This window comes from Nicotiana tabacum, chromosome 12 (assembly GCF_000715075.1).
Source record: "Nicotiana tabacum cultivar K326 chromosome 12, ASM71507v2, whole genome shotgun sequence".
In the NCBI taxonomy this organism is placed as follows: Eukaryota; Viridiplantae; Streptophyta; class Magnoliopsida; order Solanales; family Solanaceae; genus Nicotiana; species Nicotiana tabacum.
In genome coordinates this window covers 1,716,977-1,743,365 of record NC_134091.1, presented here as the reverse complement: position 1 = coordinate 1,743,365, position 26,389 = coordinate 1,716,977, and the positions used below count along the sequence as shown (strand labels likewise).

At 35.4% G+C, this 26,389-nt stretch overlaps 1 protein-coding gene across 1 annotated transcript; it reads right to left on the bottom strand.

The window, feature by feature from the left end:
* Nucleotides 1-1,144: 1,144 nt before the first annotated feature.
* LOC107824075 (uncharacterized) lies at nt 1,145-6,106 on the bottom strand. The gene is made up of 9 exons (XM_016650793.2): nt 5,654-6,106; nt 5,002-5,038; nt 4,795-4,873; nt 4,640-4,685; nt 4,468-4,566; nt 3,451-3,519; nt 3,044-3,374; nt 2,816-2,970; nt 1,145-2,275 (listed from the first exon to the last, which is right to left on the bottom strand). Exons 1-9 carry the CDS (start codon nt 5,996-5,998, stop codon nt 1,406-1,408), a joined length of 2,031 nt encoding a protein of 676 aa, XP_016506279.2. The 5' UTR covers nt 5,999-6,106; the 3' UTR covers nt 1,145-1,405.
* Nucleotides 6,107-26,389: the final 20,283 nt, after the last annotated feature.

Below are 26,389 nucleotides of genomic sequence, written 5' to 3'. Positions count from 1 at the left end.
TTGATGAACTCGATTAAGTTACCAACATTCCTGTTTAGGTTAGTAATCTCTTTTGAATTCAAAGTTATAGGAGTTGCAGAATGGTATTTCTTGAGGTCTCTTTTTTTTTTTTTTTTTTCTTGGTCTGTAATTAACATATCACTTAATTGACAAGAGGGGTTGCTCTGACGGTAAGCAACCCCCACTTCCAACCGAGAGGTTGTGAGTTCGAGTCTCCCCAAGAGCAAGGTGGGAAGTTCTTGGAGGGAAGGATGCCGGGGGTCTATTTGGAAACAGTCTCTCTACCCTAGAGTAGGGGTAAGGTCTGCGTACACACTACCCTCCCCAGACCCCACTAAGTGGGATTATACTGGGTTGTTGTTGTTGTTGTTGTTGTTAATCTGTCTCACTTAACCATTGGTTAATTATGTTGTGTTTGGATATAGATTTTGGCAATTTTTTTCAAAAACAAATTGAAAACGTTCATGAAATTTGATCAATTTTTGAAAAAAAAAAAATTAAGTTCCAAAAACTGGTTTCGACCAGTTTGAAATTTTTTCTTCCACTAAGAAAACTTCAATATTTTTTCAAGTAAAATGCATTTCCAAACACAACTTCAACTTTCAAAAACTATTATTTAACACAACTTCAAAAACTCTTTTTTCCAAGTTTCAACTAAAACTAATTTCAAACGCTAGCTTAATTACTCTATATATTGCAACCTTAAAAATGTCACTTAACTATAATTAATTATAATTTGATTTTAGTGTGAATTCTAAGTAAGTTTTCCATATATTGAGTGAGGGAGGGATGTACTTAATATAATGTGGATTTGGGTAGAAAGGTTGTTTCCTCCAATGCCCCGAAAATTTAAGGGTTCCTCCGCAAGGTTCGGCCACGGAGGGTGAGTCAGGGCCTAAAATCAGGCCGAAAGGCGTAGTCGATGGACAACAGGTGAATATTCCTGTACTGCCCCTTGTTGGTCCCGAGGGACGGAGGAGGCTAGGTTAGCCGAAGAACGTAAGGTGTCCCTGCTTTGTCAGGGTAAAGGGGGTAGAGAAAATGCCTCGAGCCAATGTTCGAATACCAGGCGATAAAAGCTCAGCTCAAGAAAAACTACTACTACTATTTTGAGTAACATAATTCAGTAAATGACAACAGAAAAAGAAAAAAGGAAACTTGATTCCTTTATGAACAAATTAAATGTGAACGTCTGAGTATCAATTTGTAACTATTAAAAATGTACCAAGGACTAATTTCTGTCTTAAAGGAGCGAGCAGCCCCCATGTTACTCTAAAAAATTGGAAACATAATCTGTACAAACTTTTTCCTCAAGTTCCTAATACAATGAAGCCCTCATTCCAGGTCACTGTCAATCATAGCGACCTGTGTTTTCTGGTTCACAACCAACAGGGCTAAACAAAAATTAGAGTTGTAACGCTAAATCTGGCTGCTGTGAGGAACCGATTTGTAAACTAGCGCTAGGGGAGCCCGGAGGCTGAACTCTTACATTCAGGTCAGGGGGAACTGACATTTTGCTCCTCTGCTGACCCAAAGATGCAGGCCATGATTCACCGGAAACCCTCCCATTCTGTTCTGTACAAAATTCAGGATTTTTACCTTGTGGTAATGAATTTCCAGAGTACAATGTTGCCCAGCTTTCTAACAACTTATTTTCTGCTGAAGTGACATGGTTAGAAAGTGCAGAATGAAAAGATGGATTATCTCTTACAGGAAGCGTTCTGAGCACTTGATTAGGCCTAGATGCCTCTTGTAGGCCTGACTCTCCTTTACACATGGAAAACCTTGACAGCTCCGCCTGCTGTGACGAGTCATGCCCAAACACGTCAGTGAAACCGTTTCTTGGCTGAAGAAGAGCTTTCTGCGGAGCTGGGCAGGAGGTAGACACAGGATTTGCCCACGAAAATCCCCCATCACCACAACCCTGTCTGGTTAGCTCATTTTGACTATTCAATCTCTTGACAGCTTCAAAGATTTCGGCAGAAGGCTTGCACATTACAGCAGAACTTAATCCAGGAGGTGACGGTGTAACGGGTCTACTAGAATGGCGATCAGCTGCTGAGCTATCTAACAATGATTTCTGGATCTCAGCTGAAGAAGTCAATGGCTCTATTGGACCTCCACCTTCTCCCACCCATCCAGGACCAAACTTTACTCCAGCAGGCAAAATATGATCCAACTTCTTAGAAGCCACTTTCCAAACAACAGGCCCAAGATTTGCAGCAAATCTAGCAAGGCTTCTCGCATAAGCATGTTGCTCGAAGTGAATACCAACCTGTAATTATAATCAGATGACACTGTTGGTCTTGGTAAAGTAAGACAAATGTAACATCTCAGCATGCATAAGGGTTGGGTTGGCGGGCAGGATTTTCTTTTCATTTGGGGGGGGGGGGGGGGGGGTAGGCAGATGATGAAAAACAGAGACACAAAAGAACAATAAGAAATCAGGTAAGAAATTGGTCAAAACCCTGTCACACCAGATCAAGTATTGGAATCTTTAAAGTTGTTTTAACTTATCCAGACCTATCCTATATAGTGTAATGGAAACACGACATGTCGATGGCAACGTAGTCTATGTAAAAGCAATCTAAAAATGAGACAAATAGAATGGAACAGTATGTAGAGAATATTGTACTGCCTTTCTTGATTTTCATCAACAACTTTATCTTTGTGTAAGTTGGTTCTCATTAAATTTAGTCCTAAAATGTAAGTTTTAACAGAAATAGAAATGAATAATTTGAATACAGCCCTGTATTCCCTTCTCATTGACAGCCATGAAAAAAAAAAGGAAGCAAGGTAAGCTCTCTGTACATACAGCCATTAACCGTTTCATATCTCCGTCAATATTCGACAAGAGAGATGGTTCACTACAAGTAGCCGAAGGATGGAATTGCTGGTATGTGTCCCGCCTGTTCTCATCAATAGAAAAATGTTTCTTTCCATACTTCATGTCAGCCCTCAAGATATTAGCTGCACGAAACAAGATAATTAGTCGTTTTTCATTAAAAAATGGTGTAGAGAAGTGACTGTGTTAGGTTTAAACCTGGAAACTCAGTATTCCAATCAGTTTCAGAATAACTTTCGCCATTACGAGAGCGATGAGCCAAGAATGCATCAGAGGAATGAAACTTTGAAGGCATAGGCCCCTTTCTTACGTTATAAGAATTAGATCCCATAGCTTTGTCATCCCCACTAGCAAGAGTAGCACCCGAAGAAATCTCAGTGAAAACACGATCTAGAGGTGAATTTTCAACCGACTTCTTTAGGTTTTTGCCTGGAGGACGACCTCTACGAACTACCTTAGGCTCGCCATCCTCTCCTTCATGCCTCAAGTTTTCGAAATCTCTTCTTGCCAGCTCTTGAATGGTTCTTGCCTACAAAAGGAAGAGTTAAGGACAAAGTGGAGACAATGAAGAAATAACAGAAGGGCTAGGGAGATGCTAAAGATACCTGCCGGTGGTAAACAGTATCTGGGGCGTTATACTGCATTGCATTTGAGCATATCAAGAAAACATCAACCTACATGAATTACAATAATGTTGGAGATCAGAGTTATATTCAATTATACTCCAATAGCAATTTTTGAGAGGTGCAAACAGGAAGAAAATCCCACCGCACCGACCAAAATCACAGCTGAATGATATTTAAAATGAAAGAGACAATTACCACAAATGAGACTATGACACAAGAAATATGAAAAGATCTCTGCATAAACTACACGAACTTTACTTTATCCAGCGAATGTGAAATTATTTTTACTACAACATAAATTTCCAAACACTTCAAAACTTCCTGCATTGAGACTTGTGTATATGCCATGTTATTTGACCTTCTTATACTTTTCTCTTGACCTTTTTTTTTCCTTTTTAGATAAGGGTAAAATTTTATTGAAGATGAAAAGAAAACTAAATGAAGAGAAAGAAAAAGAAACGAGTTCATTCAGGTTCAGTTTTTACCAAGGGCATCGCAACAAACACAAAATCTCTAAAAAATAAAGTTTTCCTGCTCTAAGAGAACACTGAGCGACACTAAACTTAGCCATCAAAATCTAAAAATAAGTATCTCTGCCGTATCTTTATAAAAACTCACCTAGCCCTCCATCTTCTCCTATTACAAATGTTAAAAATAAATGCCCACTACTCCTACTCTTCCCTAAAACTTTAAAATCCAAATATTATGCCCACAACAGTGCAACATCGAACTGAGATATAAAAGATCCTTACTCCTCATTTAGCTACTATACTTTTCTTTGGTTTTCAACAAATTCACCAACCATTTAATAATACTCAAGATAACCGAATCAAATTCTACTAACAGGAAAGTTAAGGGTGCTGTTCTCAGCTCAAGCTGCATTTGCAGGTACTTCATATCAGTAGACAATAAAAGGTCTCATCCAAACTGAATCCATTATAATCCAAATACAAGGAACTGTGACTACAAATTCCAGTGTGGCAATCCGTAACTTACCTCCAACTCTTCCAGGTTTGAGTAGAGTCCTCCATCAAGTTTCTTCCTCACGGTTCCGAAATCCATTGGATGCTCAATAATCTCATGATAATCAGGTAGCTGCAAATAAATTATTTCAATATCTACAGAGGATATAATTACCATCATACAATTCACCTCTACAGAAATGTACCTCATTTGGATCAACTGGCTCGGAGAATACGCCATAAGTATCCTTCCTGCATTTTAGTATTGAAATAAACTAATGCTTAAGTGTACCACGGAACCAAAAAAAACAGCCCAAGTACAAGAAATATAAAGATATCCACTTAAGTAGAAAAAACATACTTTTGAAGCCTGTCAAGAATGAACACCAACAACTTTTTGTCTGGCAAAGGTGTTGTGGGGCCTGACACCAATGGTGACCCTGACCACAGAATAATTGTCAGCAATTAGATATATATAAAAATCCAATCTTTACTAAGAATTCCCAACAATTTCTTTTTCCTTTTCCATCAATTTTGAAGAATGGAAAAAAAAGGCTTGGAATTGAACCATGTCCAGTGTCCGTCGCTATCAAAAGCTTCTCTTCCTGAAAATTTAACACAAGCATATGGTTGTTAGCTCAATTATTATAAACTTAAATTGGAGTATATTTAAAAGATGGGACATAAAAATTGAAAGTTACAGTAAAGGGGTCGCCTTGAAGTTGATGATGGAGCTAAATAGCTCCACAAAAAGCACATCAAGTACAAGTGAAATACACAAACAACTGAAACTAACTAAAAAGGACAAAACTTGCAACTTTCCCAAAAACTGATGCATATCTAGTTTGCACTTATAAAGTTTGATTGAGCATAAAGAATAAAAAAACTGCAGAGAAAAACAAATAAAAGAAGCAAAACAAGAAAAGACCATAATTCAAAATTTTAAAATAGAAAAAATTACTACTACTTTTTATGGAGAAAAATAGAAGATAAAAATGCATAAAGGGTCGGTGACTGAGTCAAAAAAAATGCAGATCTTGAAAGTCATGAAAAAAAAAAAAGGAACGTTGTACTTACGCGCCAAATTCCCAAAAAAAATAATTATAGAATCACATCGAGAAACAGAAACCTCAAAAATAAAATCCCTCCAGCTTCTTCTTTTTCCCAAAATAGAAATACATTAAATAACTCAGCTTGAACTTTAAACGAAAATTGAGCACCTGATCAGAAACGACGTCGTTAGATCTAAGATCAACGGAGCTGATTTTACTTGTGTTAATAACAGAGGCTTCGCGTTCTTCAGGTTCGGAATCAGAATCTGAATTGGAAGAAGAATTATCCAAATGTTGTTGATTATTATTCGATTGGGGCAAACGAACAACGAGCTTGACTTTCTTCTCTTTCCTTTCATCCTCATCGTCGTCAAATTCCGGTGGCGGAGAATTCGAATTTGAATTAGGGTTCCGTCGAGAAGAACGGCGAATAACAGAGGATTTATTAATTTCCCTTTTGGAAAGATCTGATAAAGATGGCCTACCTTTCTTCTTCTTTCTCTTCATTTCCATTGTTGTTGTTGTTGTTGTCTCCGTTTGTTGTTTCTATGGGTACTGCTCCTCTTGTTGGTATTTTTACCTTACCCGTTTCCAACTTCTTCTTATTTTCTCTCTCTTCAAATAGTATTTGGATTTTCTCTTTTTCTTTTTCTTTTTCTTTTTCTAATTTAATTTTTTTTTTGTCTTGTATTTTCTTGGCGAAATGGCTTCCTAGCAACTTAAACTTGTCGGGTTTTTTAAAGCCGATACATAAACTTATAACTTTCCCATTTGAACACTCGAACTCGTTTTTTCCATAACTAATAAACACATCTGACCATTGACGATGTGCGCGTGTATTACACATACGCATACATGTCCATCCAGTCAGCAAATGACCAATGGATGTCTTACACGTAAGGGCGCGAAAAGTCAAGCAGCAACTCCTTCTCTTTGACTGCTTTAGCGTTCTTCTTCATCAACAATGGCTATCTGCTTTTCATTATTTTGTTTCACAGGTGGCTTAGCTTGATCCTTTTCCATGTTACTCTTTCGTTCCTTTTCCTTCTTTTCTTCCAGCTTTTTTATTTCAAAGATTCAACAGTTAACAAGATAGTGCCCAATTTCCTACAATGTTTGCAGAATTTGGGTATGTTTGCAGACCTTCAATTTCAATCACTCGCTTATATAGAATAAAATTGTAATCTTCATCAGTGAAGCTGAGAAACACATTTAATTTATCATAAACTCCAATTTTTGCAGATCCCTTCAAAGGGAATTTTTTAGAGAATCTTGGCCTATAATTCGGGGTCGGGTCTTCAGAAATCGACCAACAATTGTCCTCTTACATTGAGCCGCCATGATGACATAGTAGTCTCTTGTTTTGAAGATCACTGCCGGCATACCGTTGTGTGTCGTCTTTCTAGCTTGGAATTTCAGAGAGAATCTGAAGGCCCTCCTTATTGAAACTTGAAATCCCCCAGAATCTCTTCTTCTATGCATAATGAAAACATGGAAGAAAACATTGCAGAATTAGGCCCTCCTAATTTCCCTACTTTCCACCATTTTCACGGTCTGAAAAATGAAAAAAAAAATTGAAAATGGAGCTTCAGATTTTTAAAAATGGAGGAAGGGGGTATTTTGTACAATTGGGCGTTGGGAAGGGGGTTTTCACGCTCATGTGCGTCGTGTTCCTCACGCGGGTCTGCTGATTAGGACCAACTGACGCCACATGGGCATGGTCAATGGTCAAATGTGTTTATTAGTTATGAAAAAAACGAGTTCGAGTGTTCAAATGGGAAAGTTATAAGTTTATGTATCGGCTTTAAAAAACCCGACAAGTTTAAGTGGCCAGGAAGCCATTTTGCCTATTTTCTTTAAATTTAAATTTTCGAACTTATATGAGAGAGTGAGTAAATGAGGAAATAGATGGGGTAACTTAGTGGGCATTTGGACATAAGAATTATAAAATTTCGGAAAAAGTTAAGAAAAAAATTCAAGTGCAAATAATAATTGAAAATTAGAGTTATGTTTAGATATGAATATACTTTTGGGTTATTTTTAAATTTTTGTAAGTGATCTGAAATAAAAATTTAAAAAATAATTTTTTGAACTTTTTAAATTTTCAAAAAATTCCAAAATTCATGTTCAAGTGAAAATTAAAGTTTTATGGCCAAACACCTATTATGGGCCCCAAAGGATGTGTAAGGATGAATAAAGTTTCCTAATAATTAATGGAAGATCGTAAAATAAAAAGTTACAAGTAAGATTTGGAGTTGCTTGCTAAGCGAATAAGTTAGTCAAATAAAAAAAAATTGGTTTTTGATCCTAAACCAATTGTGAAGGGAGGACTTATCATATATTGTTGATCTGATGCATACAAGTGCTGCTATATGCAATTTAGAAAATCTTAGATCAACACATGGAGTTTTGTTCTCATAAGCAATGGTTTAGCCATTAATAGGAGGTATTCAATGCTAAACCAGCTTGGATATAAACCAGCATTATCAAGATGAACTGTCGTGATTTCGTAATCTGAAAATTATGCTCTTAATCGAGAAAAGCAATTCCAAATGTCAAACTGCAAGTTGACAATAATTACACATGTAACCATCTCATATGTGCACCTATAAGTGGTTCACATGATAGGTGAACGGGCCCATATTCACCTTTTATATATTTCAGAATCAGGGGTCTTAGTCCCAACTTTAGCTGGTATAATCAATTCATTATGAGAACAAGCAACACATGAGAATTCCTGAAGAATCTTCTAGTTCTTTAGTATATGCTTGTCTGAATTCTCAAATAGCTCATTTAAAAATGGCAAATGAAAACTTCAAGTTTATCATGTCATGTGCTATCTCTTAGTAAACTTCTGGTTTACTATGGCATAAACTTTTGCTTTAGTAAACTTCTGGTTTACTGTGATACATGATATAGTACAAATTAAAGAATAAGGCGGGTAACTTCTCACATACATATTATTTTGCCCCCTATGATTGTGGAAACATGAAGATTATCAATCTTCCAATCATTTGTAGTCTCAATATGATAGTCATTTGTATTAGTAAATTTCAGGTTTACTACAACATATGTTTTGACCATAATCATATAATATGAATGACATATTTGTATATAAGCTCTTCGAGAGCCTTCATTTATTATCCACAATCTAATATTTATCTGGAACTACTGGTGTATGTATTCTTTAGGCAAACATTTAGCTCTTCAGGAGTTGTTGATACATTTTGTACTATCAAATATTGCTCAGACACTACTAGTGTCATGAGAAAAAATCACAATCAAATAAACAATGTAAAACAATTGTTTAAGCACACGAAAACTCCTCTTCATAATATTTTTCCACTTCAGGAGGCAATTTCAATTGTGTTACTTCTTCAGGAGCAAATTTAAAATACGAAATATTGAGTATATATTCTTTCAATTATATTAACTCTTCTAGAGGTGAATTGTAATGTATTCACATTAAGAGCGCGTTCATATTTACCCGACTTATTAGTATTGTCATATTCACTTCAGGGAATGGATTAATATTATCAAAAGTTCTCATCCTTCAGGAAATCGAACATAATTATCTGAATGCGCATTAATCACCTCAAATTGTGATGCATCAACTTCTTTTAAAATATTTACTACTTCAGGAGCAAATCGAGGCGTGCATTTAATATAGAGAATATTTATGTAACTTATCTTGAATTGTAACCATAGAAAGCTTTAATTATCACTTCTGGTAGTCATAGTCATATACCACTTCTGGTAGTTAACAAAATATAATTACAATGAGATATACGAAATATAACCACTTCTTGTGGTTGTATATTTCTTGCAAACTCTTCTAGAGTTTAAGTTGATCTAATAATGTTATACATACTCTTCAAAATGACATAAACAAGATATATTATAGTAAACATCATTATCAAATCATAATATTTCTTTATGTACAACAATTACATAACTATACTATCTATTACAAATAAAAATTAAAATATTTACACTTCTACAGATTCACCACCGATTACATGACTTGTTTCTCCTTCTGGGAGTGCAAGGTAATCAGTTACATCCAAATGCATGAAGTCTAAATTATCTTCAGAAATAAAATTTGCTTCAACATTTTTCCCTGTCTTCTTTAGGGAGGCTTGATAAAGCTCAACCAGGTGCTTTGGCGTACGACAGGTACGTGACCAGTGCCTTTTTTCTCCACACCTATAGCATGCATTTTTTGCATTTGGTGCTTGCACCGCTTCATGCTTTTGTTCCTTCCTTTTCCACTGTTGGTGGTGAGGAGTATTCTTTGGTGCATTATTATTACCATGATTAGAGTTTCTTTCCCCGACCACGACTATGACCACGACTGGGGCCACGACCTTTTTCACTTTTAGCCTGGTGAAACTTCGTCTCATTCACTTCAGGGAATGGACAAGAACCAGTAGGCCGGCTTTCATGATTTTTCATTAATTGCTCATTATGTTGCTCGGCTATAAGAAGATGTGAGATAAGTTCAGAATACTTTTTAAATCCCATCTCTCGATATTGCTGCTGCAGGAGCATATTCGAGGCATGAAAAAGTGGTGAAAGTTTTATCCAACATATCATAATCAGTAATATTATAACCACATAACTTCAATTGGAAAATAATTCTGAACATAGCAGAATTATACTCACTGATAGATTTAAAATCTTGTAGCCTTAGATGAGTCCAATCATATCGTGTCTGTGGAAGAACGTGTCTGTGGAAGAACGACCATCTTCAGGTGGTCATATCTATCTTTCAAATTATTCCACAGTATGACTGGATCTTTAACAGTAAGATATTTCATTTTCAGGCCCTCATCAAGGTGATGGTGTAGGAATATCATTGCTTTGGCACGGTCTTGGTTTAATGCCTGATTTTTGTCTTTGATGGTGTCTGCCAAACCCATCACATCAAGATGAATTTCAGCATCAAGCACCCAAGACATGTAGCTTTTTCCCGATATATCTAGGGCTACAAATTCAAGTTTAGAAAGATTTGACATTATTTAGGAAAAGAAAGTTCTTACCTCAGATACTCTCAAAATATTTGCTCGAGATGACAGAGTCTCGTGCTGATAACGCGTTATAAAATAAAGACTATAAAGTAAAGACAAGTATAGAGAGAAACTGATATATTATTCGAATTCAAACTAATGTACATAATGAACTAAAATTTCTTCTATTTATAGAAGAAAGGAAGCTGATGTGTAAGGTGCTAATATACCAGATATGGATAATCTTCTACCGGGTATAATAAGCTTATCCTTTCAGTACCCAGTTATGGATAAACATTACCCCCGGTAGAAGATTATCCATACCGGATATAATAAGCTTATCCTTTCAGTACCCAGTTATGGATAAATATTATCCCCGGTATAAGATTATCCATACCGGGCATAATAAGTTTATCCTTTCAGTACCCAATTATGAATAAATATTACCCCCGATAGAAGATTATCCATATCGGGTATAATAAGCTTATCCTTTCAGTACTCCGTTATGGATAAACATTGCTCTCAGTAGAAGATTATCCATATCTGGTATAGTAGCAGCTTACACAACAGCTTCCTTTCTTCTATAAATAGAAGAGATTTCAGTTCATTATGTACATCAGTTTGAATTCGAATAATATATCAGTTTCTCTCTATACTTGTCTTTACTTTATAGTCTTTAATTTATAACAGTTTATAGTTTTTAAAATTAATTACGCATTTGGTGAATATCAAAATTACTTATAATAAGGGGTCGTTTGGTTTGAAGACAAGTGAAGTTAGGATGATTACTATTCCACTCCCTGACAGGTATAAGTTATCCCGATATTATTTTTAATCTTGGAATAACATAACTCAGGATTAATAACCAAACTATAGATAAGGCGGTACTAAATTTTTATCCCATGATTATTTTTGCTTATCCATCATACCAAACGATCCCTGTAAACTGTGTTTATAAGCTAAAAGTCATAAGTGATTTTATAATTTATAAGCACTTTGGTTTGACTAAGTCTTTTATAATTTTATCCTTACTATATTTGTAATCTTCGAAATACGCTTCTAAAAATATCACTTTTAATTATCTCTGTATTCTATTTTTGTCATTCGTTCTTTTATGTAAAAATACTTTTAATTATTGTCACACCTCCTTTTTACCCTGCGCTCGCAGGGGCGTAAGAGAGTTTTTCCAATTAAAGGACAATCGAAACGGGATTTATTTATTTAATTCAGAGTCGCCACTTGGAAGATTTATGGTGTCCCAAGTCACCGATTGAATCCCGAATCGAGAAAAAGATCGACTCTGTATTACAGTTCGCGAACCAGAAATCCGGATAAGGAATTCTTTTAACCCGGGAGAAGGTGTTAGGCATTCCCGAGTTCCGTGGTTCTAGCACAGTCGCTCAAATGTCATATTCGGCTTATTTATCTGATTTTAATACATGTTGAACCTATGTGCAAATTTTAACTTTTTACCGCTTTTATTATTTTTTTTTTAACGAGAATTGCAACGTCGTGAAAACACATCTCGAACCACGTCACATCAATGCACTCGTGGTTATTGACACATTTTGACTCCGTTGAGATTTGAATTTGGGTCACATAAATGTGCACCCAAGTTTAAGAAAGTAAATTATTAAAAGCGCGTCTAAAATGACTAGCGCGTTATTATCTTTGGGGAGGGCCGTGAAATTCACTAAACGGCCCACCCCGAATTCTAATTGTTTCATTTTAACCATTTATTAAGGGCCCCGCAATTTATGTATTTTTGTTTTGCGAGGCTCGTCTCATTTATTATTTAAAAGGCAAACCTAAAAGCGACTATGATTTGCTATTTTTATTTTTTGTCTCTGAAAAAATAAGGAAAAAACCCTAATTAATTAATACGTCAACAACCTTACTATGAGAAAGGTTGCCTTCAACATTGGGCCTGCAAGGACGTTTGCAGCCCAACGAGCCCGGGGTTCGAGCCTGGACGGGAATATCGCAACACGAATCTGGGCGGCCCAATCAGCTCCAAACGAATCATCTGATGGCCCAGACCCAAACAGTACTTTATTTACATTATCAGTACTGAACTAGTACTCGAATAACTTGGTATTTTAAACTATTGGGATACGGAAGTGAACTATATGAAATCCGGAGCTATTTGAACTTATTTTTACAATTATTGAAACGAATCAATGCTTAAGAACTGTCATAAAAAAAATAAACTAACACTAACCACTTTAATGATTCACGATTTCCTAATAGAACTGCTGAAGGACACATTGAGACTAAAAACCATTCAAGCCTATTTTATAACTACTGAAATTAAACATTCAAGGTAGGCCTTTTAACTAAGGTTCTAAAAGAACTACTGAAATCAAGTTACGCTATACAACTGTAGTAAACCATCCAGGGAAATTTTGGCAGTCTACTACAATCCCTATACAGCCTGGTCATATTTAAATTACCTGTTGAGAATGAAACAAAACAGCCGCTCCAGGTTTTATCTTATACTACGCTAAACGGATTCACAAAGTTCTTTAACACGAAATTAACTATGACTAGTCATGAACTACTCTGTACCATGAATTTGGCTACAACCAATACTCAACAGGTGCAAGAATCAGTTAACAAGGAATTAACTACAATTGGTGATTTACTGGGTAAACCAATCCAAGAAAACTAAGCTATAAGAGTCTATAATCCAGTTATTGCATAGCCCAGTTCAGTTCAGCCAACGCAACTATAAACAAGAGGCTAAACATCCTTAACGAACAAAACATTCAAATATACAAATCAGAAAACTGAATTAAATTAAAATCTTCATGCTTCAATTACAAGTTCATCCTTTACATTTCAGCTTCACAATTATTGAAGTCAAGTTGTGTACCTGGAATTGGAACAAAAATAAAGTAGAAGAAAGATCAGCAGCAGCAGTAATACGAGCAACAATACAACAGCAGTTCACAGCAGCAATTTGAAGTTCCAAACAACCACAAACAGACTCAACCGAGCTAGAGTCAAGCCAAGATTCAAGCTTTCCAGTCTTTAAGCTTTAGAAATTGATTTTCAAGACCATTTCTAACTGATTAAAGACTCTCAAAAGTGATCTCTGAAACTTGAAGCAGAGAGTTTTAAAACTGTTTATGATTCTCAGGGAGCTGGACTGGACTATTGGCTGAGAATCTTGAAAAAATTAATTAAGGCAACAATAAAAACTCTCTCCTTCTCCTCAGATTTTTTCCTTCTTCTAAGGTCTGGCCAAAAGAAAAACCCAGCCCCCCGAGAAAAAAGGATCCCCTACTCTGTCCAAAATCCCCCCCACTTATACCCAAACACTGACCTTGCCAGCTCTCAAGAGCACTTAGGCAGAATTTTTTTTAACTAATTCTGCCCATGATCTTCTTTTAGTACCCCACTAGAGTATGTTTTCTCCATTACCCCTTGTCTTTTCCTTATTTGATGTTCAAACAGGCATGGACAACATATTTTAATCAATCCCTTTTAAGCCTTACCCTACCATTATGTTTTGTTCCCCATTAGCACTTAAACGAATGCATTGATTTAATGTTACCTTAGCACTTACTAGATAGAACACTTAAATCTAAAGTTCAAATTACCCCCTGATGCCCTAAACTATTATCCTACATGAACCCCTTTCAATCTATACCAAACCCTTCAGCTATAACCAATTCAAACTATCAAATTCCTAACAACTGACTCCTAACTCAACTGGACAGATTACAAAACTTCAGATTTGAAAGACTAGACCTCCTGATGACCAACTAGGCAGGTAATCGACAGTATGAATTGCAAAAAAAGGGAATTACACATTATCAAAAAGAGTTTAAAATTTAAATTTGAAGTGATTTGGAGTAAATTTGAGCAAGATTTGAGTTAAATTTCAAAAAAGACGCAAGGAAGAAGACGAAGTCAGTTTTTTTGTATAATTATGTATAATATTGTATAATAGTGTATATGAGTGTAAAGACACATCTTATACACTATTATACACCTTTATACAAGCGTATGTAGACGAACTTTTTTCACGATTTTCAGTTGCAATTCTTGTTCAAAACCAGTCCAGATCTCCATTAAATGATTTTAAATTTTATATACAACCTCCTTATACTATTTCTAACAAGTCTAAATAACACTCATTCCAAATTTCTCACAAAATCAAATTCGAAATTTAAACCCACATATTTAAGCTTGTTAAAAATCTAATTTTCACCACCCAAATGAATTTGGTTTGTTGAATTAATATTTGAGTCACAGTTACTGATTTGAAAATTAATTTAAAAGCTTGAGGAATCTTTTTTAAAAATTAAATAGTAATTTTGAGAACCTATTGGAGTTGGATGTTGAATCTTAGCCTATTAATTTTAGGCTAGTTGGTTGTAAATTGAAATATGGGCAATAAAATTGAAAAGTATAGAGCCCAATTGTTCTAATGTGAAATTTTCCCTTAATTATTTATAGAAATTTTTCATAAAGCACTATCTTTTAGTAGTAATTAGCCATCTATAGATACCATTTGCTATATTATGGATTATAGATACCTTTTCTGTGGTTATAAGATGTATTTGATGTATTTAAGCTATTGTATTCATGAATACAGTAGCAAAAATAGGCGTAAATCAGGGAAGTCCAACTAATCAGTTGTTGTATTCGAGTGTATTCGACTATATTCATGGAGTGAAACATGGGATTACAGCTGGACAAATTATTGTATTCGACTGTATTCGCGGAGTTAAATAGGGGATTACACTATTTTTAAAATGGAAAGTGAATCAATTAACATAATAGACTCATAATATAACTCAACAAACTCAATTATAACACAAAAAATTTGTATTTTCAGTTATAAAAAAATTCTCAACCGAAAAATACCCCAAAAACATAGCAATCTTCAGAGAAATTATATAATACATAAATTATATTAATTAAAAAAAACTATGAATACATTCGTGGCACATAGCGAGACAGTGAATACAATGAAATACATAGAATACAGCGGGATACATTGAAATATAATGAAAAAAAAGACAATGAATACATTGGAATACATGGAATACAACGAGATACATTGAATTACAATGAAAAAAGATAATTAATACAATAAAATACATTAAAATATATTAACAGAAAATCAAGTTGCTCAGCCCTAAACTCCGTTCTCAATCCACCGATATCCATGCCCCCTTTCACACGAAAACCACTGCCGCCAAGACTATAGTATTCTGTATAGTATTCCAGCCATATAGGATTTATTAGTAACTTGTTTGAGAGAGAGAAATTTGAAAGTAAAAAAGCCACCAAAAGTTAATTGAGAGAAAATGCCAACACTGACGAAGTTATTCACGATAGAAGAAGCCTCTCAGCACAATACTAAGGATGATTGTTGGGTCGTTATCGACGGGTAAAATACATCGTCGGCCTGAAGAGGGGGTTAGGGTGACTCAACAAGGAAGGGGGAAGTGGTCGTCGGCCGTATCTGGTGGAAAACAGCCCCTGTTAGGGTTTTTAAAAGCAGGGAAGAAAAAAATCGGGAGAAAAAGAGAAGAAAGAAGGAGGAGAGAGGAAAGAGAGAATGGGATGGGGAAAGAAAATGAGATGTATTAAAGTAGAGAGAAAAAGAAAATAGTGTAACTGATTAGCGTATTTAGTAGCTTAGAGCTAGGAGCTAACCAAAATTGAATATTTTGCTATAAACCTTAAAAGGTATCTATAGAATATAATTTTTTTAAATAGTATTTATTTAAAACAAATAGAGTGTTAACCTTTGCTAAGGTAAAAATTCCTTATTTATAGTTTAGCTTCAGCACTTGAAGCTTATCAACTACTTTTAATTCAAACAGATTTTCTCAGATTTAACAAATCTTAAGCGGTGCAAATTTAACTTAATCAAGCTTTATACGATACAAATCTAAATTAACTGAATACAAAAGCAAGTATGGCAAGAAAATAAAAATAAAATATAAAATATAAAAGAAAAGTAGACGCGTGACCGACGCGTTATATTATGATGGCGAAACGACTGTCTTCACCTCCTTACGCGCGTTATAACTCGTGATGATGCGTTTTCTTATTTTTGTTCCTTTCTTATATATTGTTTAATTCTTTATTTTCCATATTCTATAGTTTTCCATATTCTATAGTCATTCTAGTTAGGGCTGTGCACGGATCGAATCAGATCGGATTTAACATATTTCGGATTCGAATTTCGGATTCTAGAAAATGCAATCCGAATCCGATCCAAATTATATCAGATCGGATCGGATTTTAAAGTTTGAATCGGATCGGATATCGGATTGTATTATTATGCCTCAAAGTTAAACTAATATGTATATTTTCTTTGTAAAAGAGGCAATACATTAAGAAAAATTCATGTTTATGCAATTATGAGAGTACTATGGTGCCAATATAGCTAAATCTAGCAATTGTAAAGGTAATAACTTGGAGGTTGATGTAAATTAAAGTGTAGTATTTATACATGTCCTAATAATTTCGGATTTCGGATTGGATTAGATTAAAATATACCAATCCGAAATCTGATCCAATCCGAAATCCGAAATTCAAAATTGAATGGATCGGTTCGGATTTCGGATATTCAATTCGAATGAACAGCCCTAATTCTAGTACTAGTATTATATGCGTGTGTACCGAAAGATGTTTTGAGTTTATTTTTACAGTAGATATTTTACCCATAAAAACTTTAAATTTTCAAAAGAAGACTAAAAGTATAAATAGAAAATAATATTAGGAAAGTCACACGTAACGCTAGATTATAACTTACCCACACTCAATTTTTATTCTTAATCATAATTAAATCAGTATTGGGACCTACAAAACTGGACATAGGCATGACATATACTTCCAACTGCTGCAAATGATTAACAACTTTAGCTTAGCTAATTAGGGTTCGTTTGGTATGAGATATAAGAAGGTATAATATAGGTATAAAAATATAATACCATCTTAATACTTTGTTTGGTTAGTAAATCTGGTATAAGTTATTCCATGATTAAAATTAGTATTGGGATAACTTATACCTTATAGAGTGTGAGGTAATTAGTATCGGGATAACTTATACCTTCTTATTAGAAATTATACAATTGTCATTTTTAATGCAACATACCAAACAATGGATAAAAAGCAATACCAGAATAACTAATCACAACATAACTTATCCCGACATAAGCCGTATTATTTTGTTCTTGTGCAGCTCTTTTTGGTACAAATCAAGCTTAATATTTGCTTCTCTACATATTTCGATCAACTTATTAGATTTAAGGTGATTTGTGTATCTATTCCAATAATACATTAATACTATTGTTCCGTGCCATTATGGAAGAAGATCCGAGTAAACCTACCTTGTCTCTTCAAGAAAGCTTTGCTTGGTAGGCGTTGCCTACTCGGACAATGCATTAAGAATTCGAACTGCGAAAATTCAAAATAAAAAATAAAGTCTCTCTGGTTATCAAAAATGAAAAATTGTCGGAGATTTCGTGCGATTAGAAATTAATATAGATATAAAGAGCTTCAAGAGGAACGTCGTTTCGATCCAGTCCATTCTTGAGGAACTTTTTTAAAAGTACGAATGACGGAAAAAAATTAATCCACATCCAATATTGACATAAATTAATGAATACAACATATAAAACTCGATCAGTAATGCCTCGTGAAACTCTTCAAAACCTCCTTGTCACATTAATGGTAATTTAACAAATCACATTCCACTTGTACCATATGAACTCTTCTTCCAAATGAATATAATTTATTCCCGTGTAGAGGTGGCAAAATGGTTAAAAGAAAATAATTATTCACCCATATTATTCATTAAAAAATGGGTTGAATAATAAACTTTTTAAAATGTATCGAACATGGATAGGAACCGTATTATTCACTTAAAAAATGGTGAACCAAATGAATAACCAATGGATAACAAATGTGTTTAACTTTTACATTTGTAAAGTCTTAAATTGGGGATTCCTTAAATTTGGGAGACTAGGAATTCTCCCATAAGTGATCATATTCAAGAAGCCATGGATAATATGGATATTCATATTATTCGCCGGATAACCCGTTTTTTATCCGTCTCAAATACGGATCGGGTAGAATAATTTTATCCGTTTTTTGAACTATCCGTTTCGACCCGCTCATATCCGCCCCGCCCCGCCTGTTTGCCACCCCTATTCCCATGTAAGAAGGCTAAATTTTCAGCTTGCAGATTTTTCTTATGAACTAAAAACTGCCTATGTAAGCATTATATCATTTGAAGTTCATTGGCTTCAGCTTTGGTAAAACAAAAAGGAGTAAAGCACCAACAAGAGAAGAGTATTTGGTCCTTTTTCTTGTAGCCTTCATATTGGTACTGGGCTCAGATTCATCTTAGCCCAAACAAAATTGGGTGATTTGCACAAATAGAATATTTTGAGTGTCACTCTTGTTTTTTTGACCGTGCTTGTCTTATAGGCTCTGGTGGTAAGCAACCCCCACTTCCAATTGAGAGGTTGTGAGTTCGAGTCTCCCCAAGAGCAAGGTAGAAAGTTCTTGGAGGGAAGTATGCCGGGGGTCTATTTGGAAACAGTCTCTCTACCCTAGGGTAGGGGTAAGGTTTGCGTACACACTACCTTCCCCAGACTCCACTAAATGGGATTATACTAAATTGTTGTTGTTGTTGTTGTTGTTGCTTGTCTTATAGACAAAACTATGAGTTTAATAAGTATTGTCCATCGTTTGCTCTATGGGCAACACTTTTGACCTTAAAAATTTGTGTGGGTCAAAAGATCAAGGCCATCAATTTTCAAGGTCATTGTGTGTAATTTTAAGAACAAAATTATACTATTTGTTAATGTCTTTTAAATATGGGCTCTCTAAAGTAGCGGAAGTGATACCTGTCACACCTCCTTTTTCCGACCCTGCGAAGGGCGTAGGAGTTTTTTCCAATTAAAGGACAATCAAAACGGGATTTATTTATTTATTTCAGAGTCTCCACTTGGGAGATTTAGGGTGTCCCAAGTCACCAATTTTAATCCCGAATCGAGGAAAAGAATGACTCCATATTACAGTCTGCGTACCAGAAATCCGGATAAGGAATTCTGTTAACCCGGGAGAAGGTGTTAGGCATTCCCGAGTTCCGTGGTTCTAGCACGGTCGCTCAATTGTCATATTTAGCTTATTTATCTGATTTTAATACAATTATGAACCGATGTGCCAATCTTAACTTTTTACCACTTTATTATTATTAATATTTTTTTTAAAAAAAAAATAAAAAATTAAAATTGTGAACATCGTTTAAAACATGTCTTTGGATTACGTCACATGAAATGCACCCGCAATCCGGAACACATTTTTATTCAATGTTTTAGGATTTAGATTTGGGTCGCATGAAATGCGCATCCGAGTTTAAGAAGGTAAAATTAATTAAATCGCGCCTAAAGAGTCTAGCGCGTCATTATCTTTGGGGAAGGAAGTGAAATTCACTAAACAGTCCATCCCGAATTCTAAATACTCAATTAAATATTTATTGAGGTCCCCGCAATTAGTGCATTTTATTGGGCGAGGCTCATCTCATTTTATTTTTAAAAGGACAGTCCTAAAATGCCTACATTTTTTATTGAAATTTGTATCTACAAAATAAAGGAGAAATATCTTAATTTATTTACATGTTATTACCTAGTTACATTATACTAGACATGTTCTCAGTTTGTCAAATTAAAAAAAAAAACATAGCAATTCTAATTTTAATCCTAGACCATTTATATGCTGAAATTAACCAATATTATTTAACTAAATAAATTTCTACTAACTTCCTACTGGATGACCTATTCGTTTGATTTTTTATTCAACGGAATTACTACACCATTTATTTATTTTTAGGCAATAGATGTAGATAGTTCATTTGTTAAGCTATCGTCGAATGTTCCACTATATGTATTAAATATCTACATGATTCTGATTTTTTTGCAAACTACATAATTTATACATACAAATAAAATTCAGAATATAATTAAATATAATTCAAAATTTCAACTCTTCATTTTTTCGTATTCATGCTTCATATTTCGGATTACAATAACCAGCATGTCAGTTGTGTACCTGATATTGGAAGCAAAAGAAAATGAAGATGAGAATCAGCAGCAGCAGTAAAATCAGTACAACACAGCAACAATAGCCCAACAACAGTAACAACCCAGTAACAGACCGGTGGAGTAGTAATCCAAAAAAAACAAAAGCTTCAGCTTTTATGAAACAACAATCAATTCTGATTTCAAACAACAAAAGAAAGCAGAATATTTTTTTTAGTTTTTTTTATTTGAAAGCTTAAATATTTTTCGGAATTTTCTATCTCTTAAATGTTCATCCCTTTTCTCTCTTATTTTCAGATTTGTTTCTCTCCCCCGTTTTTTTTTCTGTCTGTCCCCCTCTATTCTGATTTCAAGACTTCTTATAACCCATCCCATAAATCTTTCCATTAATTAAAATCAACCCATTTTCTCTACCAAACCCATTATCTTCCCACTCATCCCCATTACATTAAATAAACATATCACACCACCCCATTATATTTTGTCCCCCATGCTTCATATAAAATAATGCAAGATTTCCCCTTTAAATTAAATCTTGTCCCCCCTTTATGTTAAACAACTATATCACAAACCGCCCCATTTCATTTTGTCCCCCATGCTTCAAATAAACAATTTCAAAATGTACAATTCCTAAACTACCCCCTCCGACCTTACTGAAATTACCAAACTACCCCTGAACGTACTACAAATTTACCAAACTACCCATCAGCTATAACACATCAATTAATCAAACTTAACCAAAATATAGACAATATGATCAATTTCTAACAATGTTCAAACAACAATATGAACACGGATGAACATCATAACAACAATATCACATGAACACGATTTTAACAACATTTCAACAACAAAGCACATGAACGTGATTTCAACAACATTTCAACAACAAATCACATGAACACAAATTGAACAACAAAGAACAACTAAAATTTGATTGAACAATATTTTAGCAACAAGCAATCCTATTTTCGGATTCAACAACAACAACAAACAAGTATATTTTGATTTCTAAATTCAATAATATTGAACTTAAAATCAACTACTCTAACAACATTACAACAACAATTCCTATATTAAACTTTATGAGACAAATTCAAGAAATAATCACAAATGGTAAACAAGAAATCAAACTATACAAAATTCGAATTCAAGATCATCCAAACAAAGTATGAACATGAATGAATCTATTTTAACACAACAAACATGACGGATTAAACGATTAAATCAATATATTTCCTTTAACACAACTAAATTCTTTTTAGACAAATAACAAGATTGACGAATAAACAATTATGAACTTAAGATTGAACTTAACAATATTAACAATTTCCAACAATACATAAACACATGAAACAAATTGAAGAAATAGTTAATTAAATTTCAATTTGAATCTAACAAACATCAAACTAACAAATATTCACTTAAACAATAATACAAACATGAAATGAATATGAAAACAACTAATTAAACTTCTATTTTGAAATCTGAAAATTAATTTAACAAAGCACATGAACATGAACAAACTAGAAAAATGATTTCAACGATGAACAACGAACAAAACAAGAATTGAATTCTTTAACGATTTTAACTTCGAGAAATATAAAAACGAAATATGGACAAAATAAAACTCTAAAACAACTAACCGGAGATGAATCAACGAAGAACATTGATTGTAAACAAATCTGTCCGAGCCTCGACCAAAGCTCGAACAAATGACGACGAAGACGAAGAGAAGATGAAGGCAAAAAACAGCAGCAGCGGCAAGCATGTTTGGTGAAGGTCGACGAGCTGTTCGTCGTCGATGGAGCAGTGGAAACGCAGCAACAATGGAGGACAAAAAGCAGCAACAATGGAGGACAAAAAACAGCAGCAATGGAGGACAAAAACAGCAGCAATGGCGAAGAGAAAAGGACGCAGCAGCAACGACATGGATGACGCAGAAACAGCTGCGACGATGGTTGTTTGGATGCGACGAAGATGGTGTAGCTACTGGGAGTCATTGCTGCTCGTCATGGCTGCTCGTTCATGGCTGCTTGGGGCTGTTTGAAGTCGTCCATGACTGGACGTGGTGAAGAAGACGACGAAGAAACAAGGGGGGGACAACCATGGATGTCGAAGTTTGAAGGTGGTCGTTTGGTTTTAATGGCGGACGGGGGTCGATTTGGGTGGTCCGACGAGGGGTTGTGCGTGTGTGAGTGTGACGTTGGGCAGCCATGGTTGAGCTTTGAGGGGGAAGCCATGGATGACATTGGAGAAACTTGAGGAAGAAGAAGAAGATAGGAGGGGGGCAGATGACTTCTTAGTCTTTTTAGGGTTTTTTCTTCTTTTTTCTTTTGTTTTGTGTTGTAAAATGTAAGATAAAGGGGTTTGGGTCTTTTGGGTTATGGACTGGGTCGACCCAGTTTGAAATGGACTGGGTCATAGGGAAGATTGGGCCATTTTTTGGGCCTATAGCTTGAAATTGAAGAAGAGGCCCAATTCCGACTTTCTTTATATTTTCGCTCTCTTTTCTTCTTTTATTTTTCTAAAACTAAATTATAAAAATACTTAAACTATTATTAAGAACTAAATTAAGTTATAAAGGCGCAAATTAACTCCCAATAACAATTAACGCACAATTAAGTATTAATTAAGCATAAAATTGTATATTTGGACATTAAATGCTAAAAATGCAAACGATGCCTATTTTTGTAATTTTTAATTTTTGTAAAACAATTTTAATTACTAACAATTGTAGAATTAAATCCTACATGCAAAATGCGACATATTTTTGTATTTTTTATTAATTTAGCGAATAAACACGCACAGACAAATACAAATATTTCTTCAAAATATCACAAAATATCACAAAATTGCACACCAAAGAAAAATCATTTTATTTTTGAATTTTTTGGGAGTAATTCTCATATAGGGCAAAAATCACGTGCTTACAGCTGCCCCTCTTTGCCCGGAGACACGAAGGGTTTTCGTGCAAAGATAAAGAGAGCGATTTTTGCCCATCTGAGTACTCCGTTGAAGCATTTTTTGAAAAAGATTTGACCGAACCTTTGCTTCAAAGGTTTCCTACATATCCTGGGCTAAACAGGAATCAGGTCAATATAGTTCGAGAAATTTTGGTAGCTGGGACTACCGTTGGATTGCAATGTTACTGTTGTTGCATGCTATTACTACTGCTTACCGATCTCCTTGTTACACCGTGCTTAAAAAAACAAGAAGCTAGGCTAGAGTACAATTTGTTTTTGTTGCCTTGCTTCCTTGTCTGCTTGCATTTCCTCCAGTGCTTTTCTTCTTTTGACACATGTACTTGAGTTTGTGTTGTGACCTCTTGTTGCAACCTTCTGTTTCCCAGTGTCGGGGAATTTTATTGTCTCCTGCTGGGGATTCCTATTGTAACCCTCTGTTTTATTGTCCTCTGACTTGATCTTGAAATGTATGCCTCTGTTATCTGGGCGGGCTCCCAACTTCAATACTTGAAAATTAAAGACTTGAAATGTAGGCCTCTGTTATTTGGGCGGGCTCCCAACTTCAATGCTTGAAATATAAAGACTGAAATGTATGCCTCTGTTGTCTGGGCGGGCTCCCAACTTCAACAACTGAAATGTAAAGACTGATATGTATGCCTCTGTTATCTGGGCGGGCTCCCAACATCAATAACAACTTTAGAAATAAACGTCATTCCTCTCTTCAGGCGGGCTCCTGACTTCAACCAATACATTGCCATTCCTTTCTTTAGGTTGGCAATATTTCAACAATTTTTTTAAAAAAACGCCTTTCCTCTCTTCAGGCGGGCTACTGACTTCAACAACAACTTTGAAAATAATCACCATTCCTCTCTTCAGGCGGGCTCCTGACTTTAACCGATACATTGCCATTCCTTTCTTTAGGTTGGCAAGATTTCAACAACTTTTAAAAACGCCTTTCCTCTCTTCAGGCGGGCTCCTGACTTCAACAACAACTTTGAAAATAATCGTCATTCCTCTCTTCAGGCGGGCTCCTGACTTCAACCAATAAATCACCATTCTGTTATTCAGGGGGCTCCTGACTTCAACCAATACTTGAACTGTGTGTCTCCGTTCTTCAGGCGGACTCCTGACATCAGACTTGAAAAGTATGTCTCTGTTCTCCAGGCGGACTCCTGATTGCTAAATTTAAAATTGAATGTCTCTATTCTCCAGGCGGACTCCTGACTTCAACAACAACTTAGGAGGAAATGCCTCTCCTATGGGTAAAATAAACTTAGGAGGAAATGCATCTCCTATGGGTAAAAAAACAAACTTAGGAGGAAATGCCTCTCCTATGGGTGAAACAAACTTAGGAGGAAATGCATCTCCTATGGGTGAAACTAAACTTAGGAGGAAATGCATCTCCTATAAATGAAACTAAACTTAGGAGGAAATGCCTCTCCAATGGGTAAAACAAACTTAGGAGGAAATCTCCTATGGGTAAAAACAAACTTAGGAGGAAATGCCTCTCCTATGGGTAAAAACAAACTTAGGAGGAAGTGCGTCTCCTAGGGGTATAACTAAACTTAGGAAGAAATGCATCTCCTATGAATGAAACTAAACTTAGGAGGAAATGCCTCTCCTATGGATGAAACTAACAAACTTAGGAGGAAATGCCTCTCCTATGGGTAAAAGCAAACTTAGGAGGAAATGCATCTCCTATGGGTAAAACTAAACTTAGGAGGAAATGCGTCTCCTATTGGTTTAACAACAACTTAGGAGGAAATGCCTCTCCTATGGGTAAGACTAAACTTAGGAGGAAATGCATCTCCTATGGGGTAAAAGTAAACTTAGGAGGAAATGCATCTCCTATGGGTGAAACTAGACTTAGGAGGAAATGCCTCTCCTATGCGTGAACCATTTCCTCCTTCCTGAATTATTTACTTACCTGTGTTGTCTTCCCTCAAAACTGCTGGGGATTATTTTGCTGGGGATGACTTTTCCTTTTATTCCTTACCCACTCTGGGTTGCCCGAAACTCTGTCGAGTATGCTTCTACATCTCGATGATCCACTGGGGATAACACTGCTGTGGATAACTCTGCTGAGTAAATATGTTATCTTACTCCTTCCAAAATTACTTCCTTTTGAGTAGGATGTTTCATTCCTCTGCAAACTACTTCCCCCTTTTTCTTTCTTTTTTCGTTTTTTTTAAATGAAAAGACTGAATGTATTCCTCTGTTATATGGGCAGGCTCCCAACTTTAACCAACAAATCACCATTCTATTTTTCAGGGGGGGCTCCTGATTACTTAAAATTTGAATTGTATTCCCTTATTCTCCAGGTGGGCTCCTGATTGCTGATACTTCCATTGTATTCCCTTATTCTCCAGGTGGGCTCCTGATTGCTGATACTTCAACTGCTCTTCCTTGTTCTCCAGTTGGACGCCTGATTGCTAATACTCCAACTGCTCTTCCTTGTTTTCCAGGTGGACGCCTGATTGCTGGGGATAATACTACTGGGGAAGTCTCCTTTCTTCCCCTCCTTCAAATTCAAATTTTATTTTTTTACACTGCTGGGGATAAAAGTGTTATCTTCTCGGGATAACGTTGTTGAGGATAACGCTGCTGGGGAATTTTATCCCTTCAAGTCGATGATTCATTCTTCTGGAAGCTGATCGGGAAGATAATGTCTTTTTGCTTTTCTGAGCACAAGTGTCATCCCTTTATTCTGTCTGCTGGGGAATACTTCCTCCATTTAAACTTATTATGTTGGGGCAACACTGGTTCAAACACCACTTCCCTTGAGACTGGTGCTATCTTTATTCTTCCTCGAATGGGTACCTGACTTCCAGAAAATTTTCCAAATGAAAG

Coding starts and splice junctions, on each gene's coding strand:
- LOC107824075 (XM_016650793.2), bottom strand. CDS start 5,998: ATGGAAATGAAGAGAAAGAAGAAGAAAGGTAGGCCATCTTTATCAGAT. Junction 4,686..4,794: donor ATTCTTGACAGGCTTCAAAA/GTATGTTTTTTC, acceptor ACTAAAATGCAG/GAAGGATACTTATGGCGTAT. Junction 4,567..4,639: donor AGCCAGTTGATCCAAATGAG/GTACATTTCTGT, acceptor ATTTATTTGCAG/CTACCTGATTATCATGAGAT.